Source organism: Balaenoptera musculus, chromosome 16 (genome assembly GCF_009873245.2).
Source record: "Balaenoptera musculus isolate JJ_BM4_2016_0621 chromosome 16, mBalMus1.pri.v3, whole genome shotgun sequence".
Taxonomy (NCBI): Eukaryota; Metazoa; Chordata; class Mammalia; order Artiodactyla; family Balaenopteridae; genus Balaenoptera; species Balaenoptera musculus.
Genome location: NC_045800.1, coordinates 5,889,086 through 5,901,331, shown reverse-complemented (window position 1 = coordinate 5,901,331; position 12,246 = coordinate 5,889,086). Strand labels below are relative to the sequence as shown.

The window sequence follows — 12,246 nt, the reverse complement described above, 5'->3', positions numbered from 1 at the left end:
GAGGGCTTCAGTAGTTGTGGCACGCGGGCTCAGTAGTTGTGGCTCACAGGCTCTAGAGCGCAGGCTCGGTAGTTGTGGCACACGGGCTTAGTTGCTCTGTGGCATATGGGATCTTCCCGGACCAGAGCTCAAACCTGTGTCCCCTGCATTGGCAGGCGGATTCTTAACCACTGCGTCACCAGGGAAGTCCCTATGATGTGCATTTGACGATTCCTTTGGCCTGCCTGACCCTCCGTACCGTGAAAAAAGTGTCCATTTGGGATCCGAGTCTGCAGCTCTGGGTCAGTCTAGGCCTCAGCTCGGTGCTCTGTGCCCTGGGACAGGCCACTCAAGCTCGCTGACCTTCTGTACCTCCTCTGCTTGGTGCGGGGACAGTACCTGCTTTAGAGGTCCCTGGCAGGTCTCATGGGATGGTCCGCATGAAAGTGCGCTATGGCCACGGAGATGCCAGTGACAGCAACGATGCAAACTAGCAGCACTCTCCACGAAAGCAGGTCGTTCGTCTTTACAGATAAGCAAACTGAGGCCTTGCAGCTCAGTGACTTAACCTCAGGCCTCAGAGTAAATAGGTCAGAGGCCTGAGAACTGAGTCGCTGATGGAATCGATGGGCTGTTCATTCTCTGCAGAAGACGGATGGCTGTGGTTCTCAAGGTGAGGCTTATACTTTCACATAAATGCTAGTAACATCTGTGTGGCTTCTGCTTCCCTTTCCTCCCCTGAACCGGCAGCCTCAGCATCGCTTGGGGACTTGGTACAAATACGAGTCCTTGGCCCCGCCCCAGGTGAGCTGGACCGGAAATTCTGGGGCTGGACCAGTGGTCTGTGAGTTCACAAGCCCTTTAAGTGATTCCGATGCTTGCTCAGGTTTGCGGAACACTGAGAGAAGGTAAGAGCGATAAGGAAAAAAGCCAAGTCCCTACATGGGTTTCCAGGATTTGAGGAAGGATTGCCAAATATAATACAGGATGCCCAGTTAAATTTGCACTTCAGATCAACAATGGAACATTTTTTTAGCATAAGTTATATCCCGTGCAATATTTGGGACATACTTACGCTGAAAGATGTTTTGATGCTCTGAAATGCAAATTTAACAGAGCACCCTATATTTTCATTTAATGGATCTGGCAACCCTATTCTGAGGGTATGGAGAACCTCTCTTTGCCATGGCAACAGACAATCAGATCACCAGCCCCAGAGACCCCAGTGGCATAGTCTGATTCAGCTGCCTGTATCACTGGGAAGGAAAGCCTCTGCCCTAGTTACACAGTTAGTTCTCTAGCAGTTTATTGCTTCCGCTAGCCATTTTCTCAGCTCTTGGTATGGACAACAGCACCCTCCCTGGTTATTTCACATTATGACATTTGTGAAGTGCTTTCCAAAGGGATTTTGACTGGTTCCTCTCTCTCTGTTGGACTCTGTGTTGGGTGACAGCGTGCTGGCATTGTTACAGATGCCAGGGGAGCCCACGTGGAGACAGGTCCAGGGCCTGTCGATGGACAAGCTTCCAGTGAGGCAAGCTGGCCACAGACTGTGAAATCGGCACCACAACCCCACTGCCCAGAGGTTCCCAGGGTCCTCAGTCATCACTTTCTGGAATTGCTAGACCAAAGGGATTCAGATAAGGAGAATAAGACCTCCTTCACACAGTCCCAGGTTTCTGTGGGAAATGGCAGATTGAAACTCCAGTTGGGGTTTCTTTAGCAAAACATGGTAGATATTTTTATAAGCAAACATTCCTAGAGCTATATTTCCAAAGTGGAGTCTCAAGAGTCAGGTAAAAGCATTCCAAGGTCAAAGAAGTTTAGAGAACTTATCAGTGCGTTTAACATACATGAGCATTGTAAACCTCCCAGAGACTACAGCATACAAAACAATCTGAAGGGATTGGTCTCCCTCGGGAATGCATTTTGGAGAGTCTAGGCTTAAGGATGCTGGGGACAAAAGTGACAATTGCAGAATATTAACAGTTATAATTCGTTCTCAGTTTTCAAAGTTATTATTTGTGGCTATAGAATAGGACTTTATATATGTTGATATATAAAATCTGGTGTACTTTCGCCACATTTTCTTAAGAATGTGTGTGTGTTGAGTAGCCAGTTTAAATTACTCCTATAAAGGAACTGTAACAACGGCTCAAATCGCACTTCACCATAAAAGAGCAACATATAGAACATGTCTGAAAGGCTAGCTGTTGATGTGAGATCCACTGCTCCAATTCCAGGGTTTCCCAGCATTATTTACAGCAGGGGTCTCCAACCCCCAGGCCACGGACTGATACCGGTCCGTGGCCTGTTAGGAACCGGGCTGCACCGCAGGAGGTGAGTGGCGGGCGAGCAAGCAAGTCTTCATCTGTAATTACAGTCGCTCCCCATCACTCGCATTACGGCCTGAGCTCCGCCTCCTGTCAGATCAGCGGCGGCATTAGATTCTCATAGGAGCGTGAACCCCACTGTGAACTGCGCATGTGAGGGATCTAGGTTGCGCGCTCCTTATGAGAATCTAATGCCTGATGGTCTGAGGTGGAGCTGAGGCAGTGACGCTAGCGCTGGGGAGCGGCTGCAAATACAGATTATCATTAGCAGAGAGGTTTGACCACACAGAGACCATAATAAATCAACCGCCTGCAGACGCATATCAAAATCCTATCAGTGAGTGGCAAGTGACAATTAAGCTGCATCTTACGGAGTAGACTGGACATAAGCAACACACTTCGGATGTCACTGTCTCCCATCACCCCCAGATGGGACCATCTAGTTGCAGGAAAACAAGCTCAGGGCTCCCACTGATTCTGCATTATGGTGGATTGTATAATTATTTCATTATATATTACAATGTAATAATAATAGAAATAAAGTGCACAATAAATGTAATGCGCTTGAATCATCCCCAAACCATCCCCTCCTCCCCCCAGTCTGTGGAAAAATTGCCTTCCACGAAACCAGTCCCTGGTGCCAGAAAGGTTGGGGACCGCGGATTTAGAGAACCACAAAATACCATGATTTATAGATGATGAATAAACTTTCATTCTGGTTGCCAAGTAGATTTATATCCTTAGTGTCACTGCAAGGTTTATTACTGAACTGCACTGTGGGATAAAAGGGAAATCATTTGGAAAATAAAATCCAGGCAATTGGGAGAGTTCCCATAAAGACATTTTTCCTTACCATTCTACAATTCTGTGTTTAATTATTTTAATTAGAATAAAATAGGTCTACTTCTAATCAACAGACATAAAGTGATCTTTTTTTCCCTCGTTTCTTAGGAAAAGACACAACACAAAACCTTTATCACTGGTCCGAGAAGGACACCAGTAATAGTGTACGTGCAAATATCTTTGAATTAGGGAAACAGTCTTTTAGCTAAATCATGCTTCTTGTTTTCTTTGCAGACTGATGAAGTAACAATTGACTTTTATCTGATAAGCGCATTTAAAATTCCTTTGTGAGTAATATTGGGAGAACTAGCCCCAAATATTTATTCAGAAGATTGATGGAAAAACATTCATGAGATCAGATCAGCAATAACAGGGGCGGTGTGGCCAGTGCTAGCTGCGTGATGAACAGCACATTTTTATTACTGCAATGACTTCCCCAGCCATCTCATATCTGCTGGGTCACTTTTCTAGCTACATGCTCAGAGAATGCAAATTAATTTTAATACTTGCTCCAGCCAAAAATCATCAGTGAAAGCAGATCAGCTGGAGAAGGAATTCTGCAGTGCCTTCAGGAGAATTCCACTCCTGTACTGTGGTCCGTGATTTAAATGGCTGTGCTTGGCTCGCCTTGGGAAGTATGGATAATGCAATTCAGATTAAGTTAGTCTGCTTTGCTACACGCAGCAGAGTTTCCCAGAGTGACCTGGTGTGGTGTGTGCCCACTGGCACTTAGAATCCAGGGAGATTTTTCTGGCACACTCACATGGCTATAATCCAAAGTGAAAAGGGAAGAAGGTAGACCATGTAGAGAGATACAAGAGACAGGAGTGCTCCAATGAAAGAGGTGGGGAGGTGGAGACTGGATGGGAGTAGTCAGGGAGGGCTTGCTGGAAGAAGGGTTTTCCTGAAGCCATCTTCCTGATGGGTTTCCTACACACTCACAGGTTAAGGAGACAATCTGGAAGAGCCAGGAGGACCAGGCCAACCATTAGAGGGGACATAAACTGAGACGGAGGCAAGCCACCCTGAGCTGTGTTTGAGCACTGCCTAGCTTTCCTGCTGGCTGCAGCATTGAGTACAGAGAGCAGCAGTGATTCACAGTGAGCAAAGTGCTCAACTGAGAAGTGAACGTCACCACGCAGCCCAGGTCACGCTTTACAGGAGTCACAGGGAAGAGCCTTGTGGGTAAGAGATTAAGACAGAAGCTAGACTCGAGATGGACTACGGGGGCTAGGCAGGATGTTGCAGGGCAGAGGGGAAGAGGGACAGACAGGGCTTCTATCAGGAGGTTTGGGGGCACTGATGGTGAATGTTCCCGGAGATAAAGAAGGACAGCCAATGAGACCAACTGGGGAAGGTAGGCAGGTGGGCAAGTTAGGCTGGGAGGGGTCTGGCTGCAGGGTGAGCATGGAGTCCAGGAAGGCTCGAAAGCTGAAGATGGTGCGGCCCCGGCTGGGGGAGTCGCAGTGAGGGCAGGATAACGCCCAGACTGGTCACCAGGAGATACTGACTGAGCCCCTACCTACGGGTGCTGTACCACCTACTAACTGCAGGTGCTAAACTGCCTACTACCTGGGGGTGCTGTACCTGATGCTTCCCACCTGCTTTCAGCCCATCCTCCCTCAAATGCATCCTGCCAGGCAGAAGCAATGACTGATTCTGGAACTCTCTAATTCCAGGTTACGGTCAGCCTTTCAAGATGACCAGTTCCTCCCCCCGGGACCCCAGGAGCTGTGCAGAGACTATGGGGAAGCCCCGCCTATGCCCCAGGTAACTCAGGGGACATGGGCAGGTGGAGCCCTGACTGGGGAAGGAGAGAGAGGCCCACAGGTTAGAGAGTCAGTACCTCAGACGCTGAGAACAAAGGCCGGCCTCCCGCCCTCTTCCTCCAGCCTCCTTGAGGCTCATCTCCTCTCCACGACTCGGCAGCCACCACGTCCCACCGATTCCATCACCTAGGAACCTCTGCATCTGTTGCCCTTCGGCATTCCACTGCCTTGCCCTAGTCTGCCTTCATCACGCCTTGCCTGGAGCTACATAGCCTCAGCTTGGACGGCAGAATAAGGAGAAACCCAGAAGCAGCGTATACAATGCCTGGTAGCCCCTTGGACTCCTCTCCGGCGCTTCCGTCTCCCCGTCTGCTCCCCACCCCCATTTTACGGTCCAGCCACAGCTGAACTGAGCACCCAGCGACCTCTCCCTACAATGCTTCCACATCCTCCCCCAGCACATCCCGCCCTCCCCACCCTGCCCCACGACTCACCCTCATAGTCTCTCCTCATCCTAATGCAGTACGAGGTCTCCTCCATCAGGACCATATCCCAAGGTGGGAGCAAGTCCACCACCTGTGGGTTGCCATGGCAACCCCCTTTCACGGCACGTAGCAAATTCCAAGGTCATTGCCTCTTTACCTGTGTGCTTTCCCCAAGAGGTGGGGAGGTCCCTGAGACCAGGGACTGTGGCTTGCGCACAGTGGGTTCTCAAGAAGGGTCTGCTAAGAGACGGATGAAGATGTTCCTTGTGTCACTGCTGGAGCCAAGCCCAGGCGGCCCAGGTGGCTCCTGGATAAGGAAAGAGGCCAGGCATTTGTTGGCTCTGGGAACTCAAGCTACAGAAGATGAGTTATTAAGACAGGCTGGGGTTGTAGGCAGGACCTTTATAATGCTGCTTTCCAGACTCGCTCTGGTCCCAGCTGGTCCTGAAAATCCCCCACCTCCACACAGGGAGCCAACTGAACACTCACACACATGAGCATGCACATGCGTGTCCACACACGTGTGTCACTGCCCCTGTGCCTTAGAGGCTGCTCAGGATTCATTAGCCAACAGGAAGCGGAGCTGGCCCTCTGGCCCTCGCTGTAATTGTCCTGGATATCAGGTGCGCGCTTTGCCGGCAGCCCCTCCGCAAGTGGGTGTTTGTCAGCTGCCGGAGGTCCCACCCGAACCTCTCAGGTCTGTGCTGGGCGGGCCCTGATCAGAGGCAGCTATCTCAGCTCGGAAAGCAATCCGAGCCTTCCCTCTAACAGATGTCTTGACACTGTAGCCGGAGCTCGTTCACGAATATGATTTATTAACTAATTTGCGTGTAAGAGAAACTCTGCATCTCGCTTTTATCATCTTGCCAGCAGACAGGCTGAAGACAAGATGTGTACTGCAGACTCGATTCATGGAGCCAGTAAGCACTCCCTGCGCTTTGCCCAGAGCTTGCACCAAGGCTCTGGTTTCAGAAGTTGTCTGATTGAGCCGACCTAAACACAAACAAACACGAGAGTAAACCTCTCATCAACCATAAATACCCGCGGGGATCGGAAGGGCGGCCATGAAGTCGTGCGCTGAAGCCTGCCCAGAGCATTCTAGTCAGTCAGGACCGTCTCGGAATTGGGATATAATAAAGGTTTGCCTCGGTTATTTAAGACTATCGACTGGGTCTGATCACCTTTTATTATTATACACGATTTTAAGATTTTCATTCAAAGGAATGTGAACATGTAAGGATAATATCTGTTTGGGGCAAAACATCACCACTGGATGATGGAGTGGATAGAATTGTCTCCCCAAAAAGATATGCTCAAGCCCCCTCCCTTGTATCTGTGACTTGATTTGGAAATAGGGTCTTTGCAGATGTATACAAGTTAAAATGAGGTCATACTGGATGAGGGTGGGCCCTACTCCAATGACTGGTGCCCTTATAAGAAGAGGACATTTGTACACAAAGACACACAGACACAAGGGAGACAGAGGCGGGGATTAGAATGACGCATCTATAAGCCAAGCAATGCCAAGGAATGCCAGAAGCTGCCAGAAGCTACCGGAGCGAGGAGAGGGGCATAGGATGGATTCTCCCTCTGAGCTTCAGAAAGGAATCAATCCTGTGGACACCTGGATTTTGGACTTCTGGCCTCCAGACTATGAGAGAATCAAGTTCTGTTACTTTAGCCACCCAGTCTAGGGTCATTTCTTACAGCAGCCCTAGGAAATGGATACAGGTGACCAAGGCAGCTTCCCTCTGATATTTGAGATGATGATAGTCCAGAACACTGAGGCCCACGGTATGGCACAGCCGGAAGGCAGCTGGCCCAGGGGACGAGCAGGAATGGCCCCATGAATAACAAGTTCCCAAATGTCCATGCGTCTCCATTTTTTTCTACACAAAGTGACAGGAGCTGACCGAAAAGGAAGACTCTTAGCCACCATTTTTTGTGTATACGCATGTTGAGCTCTAACGTGACACTGTTTTATATTTGTTGACAACACATTTGTTTATCTAACCATTTTCATCAAGCAGGATTTTCAAAAACGTTGAGGCCAAGTGGCCCACACACCATGGGCACCCTGGCAGCCCTCCCCAGAGCAAGCCTGGACACTGAAGGCCCTGGGGGGACCCCCAGTTGTAACTGACACTTGGTGCCTCATGGCAACCTGAGAAATCTGTACCCGAACCCAGATTGCTCTCTGTGGAGCCAGAAACTAAGGAGCCGCCAGAGAACACACCCAGATAGTCTACATCTGCCAATCGGCTTCCAAAGCCGATGAGAGACACATTTTCAAGCAGGGAAAGTCTTTGCACATGTATTTTGTTGATTTCCTTTTCTTAGCATCCTGGAAAGTGTTACTGGGGCTGAGCAGCAGGTGTACTACTAAATCCTTCACCACGAGAAGGATGCGTTCAAGTTGCCCTTTCTGGGGTCTTGGACGACACCCCCAGCAGAACTGCGGGGGACTGAGGGGGACCTAGCCTGCCCGTGGTTAACAGGAATCCTATTCCAACCCCTCTGTCCTCTGTCCCCCATTCCCCCTGTAAGATCTTGGTAATATTTGCTAAGCTGCATTTTATTGAATATGGTTATTTCCCCAGAGGACTTTTATTCAGAATTAGACCCATGATTTCACCTCCTGGGGGCCAGAACATTTTTCTAGGAAGAAAGATCTTGTTCCTCTATCCAAAGAAATAAAACGGAGGTTTCCCCAGGCCTCCAGATTTTAAGATTTGAGTTGGCAGGCCATCAGAATATGCTCCCATGTCCCCATCTGTGCCCTTGTCTCTTCTTGTTATTCTCGCTGGTTTAATAGTCTGTTTATAAGCTCCACGAAGAAAGGACGGAGGCCAGCCTTGCTCACTGCACTCTCCCCAGCTCCCAGCATGAGGCCTGGCCCAGAGAAGGGTCCTGGCCCAGAGAAGGGTCCTGATAACGCCTTCTCCAGTGAGTCAGTGAGTGCTGTCCTTGCAGGGTCAGTGCGACACCGGCCTCCCTGCGCTTGGAAAGCTGGCCATCCCTTCTCTGAGCTCACAGCAGGAAAGGGGTTTCAAGATGATGAATGTTGATATAGACAAACTGGAGTCAACCTCTCACCCTGAGACCTGTTTTGCAATCTATCAAGGGCAAAGGGCACCTCTTGCAAATATCTGTTAAGGAGCCAAGAATTTGAGCCGGCTACCCTGGGCTGCTACTTTCCCAGCTGAAGTGGTAAATTTGTGTCCCAAGTTATTTCTGCTGAGTTCAGTGCCCGTATATAATCTCTCAAGATGGGCTGGCTTCCAGGGCAGGCTGTATGACCCTGAGGTTTGGGTACCTGGGCGAACATGAGTCCTGCATATGGCAGGGACACCATTTGGACCACCAGCTTGGGTGAAGGTCCAGCCCCAGGATCCGGCAGTCTCGCCAGCCCTCCCGAGCCACCTGTAGCTTACCGCTAAGAGGGTGGGGAACGGTGAACTGCTTCTTATTGGCGCGGACAGGAAGGAGACTCTGCTTCTGGCCCAGGCTCTCCTTCCGCTGGGCTTTTCTCTGCTGTACCATGTGTTCTAGCTTCTTCAGACGTTCTTGCGAGCGAGAAATGAACTGAGGTTTGCGGACTTCCAGGGCCTCCTAAGAGGAGCCAAGAAAGCATTTTCTTTTTAAGAGAAAGGACGCAGAAAGGCAACACATCTGTCTGATTGGGTCAAGAGGCTGATGCATGAGCTCGTCCCAATTTTCTCCCAACACCTCATGGAAAGATGGCAACAGACACGTTGATAGCACAGGTCTCAGTCAGCACCAAGGGCCCCACTGCAGCACGACCGACAGTTACCAGCATCAAACTGTGAGTGCAAAGGCACACCTCCACCCGTTCCTTCTCCTACCTGTCAATTAGTCCATTTCCAAAATCTGAATGCCCTAAATTCCATATTCCAAAGCGACACAGGTGGGAAAGGAATGGAGGCGTTACGAGTCAGCTGCTTCTGCAGGGAGCTGGACGCCTTAAGAAGCACAGAACCAGATCACCCTCCCAGCATGAAACGTGTGTCTTTTCAGGAGAAACAGTAATCATAGCTAATGGAAACAGCTTTTCCTCCCAGGAAGAAAGAGCTGGCAGGAGAGCTCTGCCTTTGCAGAATGGTTCTGCAAGCTCTATAGGCTAGGTCAGAATTCCCGTATTTCCTCTTCGGCCTCATCTCTCACTGCATCCACCACTCCGTGCATGGACGAAGCCCCCAACACAGATTTTCTGAAAAGGAGTAACCACCACTGACGCACTCGGCTCTGTGCTAGACACTAAGCTCAATGCTTTATGTGTATTTGTTGTCTGAGAATCCCCGCATTGATTCTGGAAGGCAGATACATTTATCCCCATTTGACAGAGGCAAAAACTGAGGCTTGTCGTAATTTGGTAGATTGCCTGGCGACCCTCAGCTGTAGGTGTCCCATGCTTTTCCCACCCTGCCTTTCACTGTCTTAACCTGATATTCCTTACAAACTGCTGTTCAAGTTGATCCCCTGCCTGGAGTACCATCCCCAGCTACACCCATCGGCTCAAGTCGCGGTTCTCCCAGTAAACTGCTAGGTCTCCCTGTTCAGCCTGAGCATAGTGGGACTTCACGGACCACCCCGCGCGAGCGATTCACGCACACGTATTGTCATGCTAGGCTGTGAGCTCCCGGATGGCAGGTGCCCAATCTCCTCCACATCGCATCCCTTACAGCCACTGCCCCAGCTCTGCAAATAGCAGGTGCTCAGCACAGGCCCTCTGGAGGTGCTGCCATAGTGCAAACGTCCTCTGCCTCATTCCTCTCCCAGCCCTCGGGGAGCTCAGAGTTTCCAGGGAGAGGGCGACGTGGGCTCCATCCGTGCCGTGTTTGCGCCCCTAGCGGCTGTGCCAGGAAAGGAGTCTCTTGGCCAGTTGGCCTCCAAGGTGCCAGCCCCAGGTCCCAGGCACGAGTCACTGGGGCCTGGAGAGATGGCCCCTGGGGACGGCCTGTGGGCCCCCGCGTGGCTGCTGCCCCGGCTGCCCGCCCTGAGGCTGGAGGCTCAAGCTGCTTTGGGAGCACGTGAGTCTCTCACGGCGGGACCAGCGGGGGGACAGGGGTGCAGGGCGGGCAGGTGGAACCCGCCGCACATCAGCAGGGCTGCTGTCAACGCACCACGTGTCTCCCAGACGGCGTAGCTGGCTTTCTCCGGATTGTTTGTCCTTCTAATCTTTATATCTATGTATTTTTTGAACTTTAAAAAATGTGTACATATTACTTCTACAACTGGGGAAAGACACAAAATGAGAGCTTCCATATCCTTGAACTCAAGGCCATGACTTTGGGACTTCCTTAATTTTTCAAAGGCTTATGTTCTTATCTGAAGATAGGGTTGTAGGGCCTCCTGCCTCACGGGGGTGCCATGAGGATGCAAGGCCCTGACGCCCATGAAGTGACCGCCCCCCCCCATGTCTGGGTATCAGAAAGTTCTCAACAAATGCTGTCATTGCTCCAATCACGGTCACTGCTGATGTTAGGCGAACCCCATCCTAGCCCGGTGGAGTAGACATCATCATCTCCGCACTCACATGGTGGAACAGAGGCCCAGAGAGGTTAGGGGACCTGCCCAGAGTCACACAGCCACCAGGAAGCTGAATCAGGTCTCCAGCCTCAGAAGCAGAAGTGAGGTCATGTGCCCACAGGCTCCCCGGGAAAAGTCTCCCCTTGGTGGGAATCACACCGGGATGCATGGAAGGCCTTACCTGCAAGGTCAAGGAGCTGGCGGGCATTTGCTGGCTCTTGGAACAGTCTTCCTGCAGGTCGTGGGTCTCTGGTCCCCGGGGGGTTTCTGGCTCAGTGGGCGCTGGCTCGGGCTCGGGCATGGTGGGCTGCTCACTCTTCTTGCATTCCTTTATTTTAACAACCAAGTCACAGCACGTGTAATCTCCTGGGAGAGAAGATTAGAATTCCATTTAGAGAGCACCAAGTGATTTTCTCCTGGCTCCTCAACTCCATTAGACAGAGAAGACAATTTTGAAAATAGAAACACCAGTGGGTTATTAATGGGCCTCGTTAAGCCCACGAGATCACGCCTCATCACAGACCCCCAGCTGCCCTGGTCGCGGGGAGGCATGTTTGCAGGCAGCCAGACCTTGAGACTGGCTAATGACGCCGTGGAGGTATTCCCTTGGCTTTTGACGTTCAAAATGCCTTTGCTCCCGATGCAAAGAAACTTCTTCTATTCTGCGCTTCCTATTAAGTGTGTCCTGTACAATTATTTCAGTTGGGTTGTTTGGGGACCATGTATTAATTTATCTTATGTTTGCTACGCTAATGATGTAAGACAGAGGAACGGTGTTCAATTACTTATCCCTCCCCTTAATCTACCAGAGACTAGCCCAGGCTTTACATTCATAATTGGAACCCTCTCTGTCTCAGCGCGGGATCGGGCCCCATCCTGAGGCCATTTTGACGTTCCTTGGTGGAAGAGGTCAGAGAATGTGTTGATGCCACAGCACTTCGGGCAGGGCTGCCTCTGGGGTGGTGAAAGTGGGCGATTCACACGTATTCGCTTACCACTTACTGACTGACTGCTCCCGCTGGAACACAGCGTCTGTCCCAGCGCGCTCTTCCCGCCCGGGCTCCCCGGCTCCCCTCACCACACGAGCCCTAACCACAGCCTTACCAACGCTCTCCGGTTCTCAGACTCACCGGCGGTCTCCTCACTCCTCGTGCACACGCCTTCCCATCTCCACGAAGCCCCTTTGGTGCCCGCCCAGTGACCTCCTACCTCTAGGCTAAGCCTGAGATTTTCAGGAAAACGCCCCCCCTCCTGCCTCCTCTGTGCACCTGCCGCGGGGCACACTTC

General features: G+C 51.0%; 1 protein-coding gene across 1 annotated transcript in view; it reads right to left on the bottom strand.

Annotated features, from left to right (window-relative positions):
• Positions 1-12,246, bottom strand: part of C16H10orf90 (chromosome 16 C10orf90 homolog) — a 245,815-nt gene that overhangs the window by 20,578 nt on the left and 212,991 nt on the right. The window contains exons 6-7 of the mRNA XM_036828851.1: positions 11,141-11,325; positions 8,844-9,021 (exon numbers count right to left, since the gene is read on the bottom strand). Of these exons, the coding sequence (XP_036684746.1) occupies positions 8,844-9,021; positions 11,141-11,325 (363 nt within the window). The remainder of the gene's footprint in view (positions 1-8,843; positions 9,022-11,140; positions 11,326-12,246) is intronic.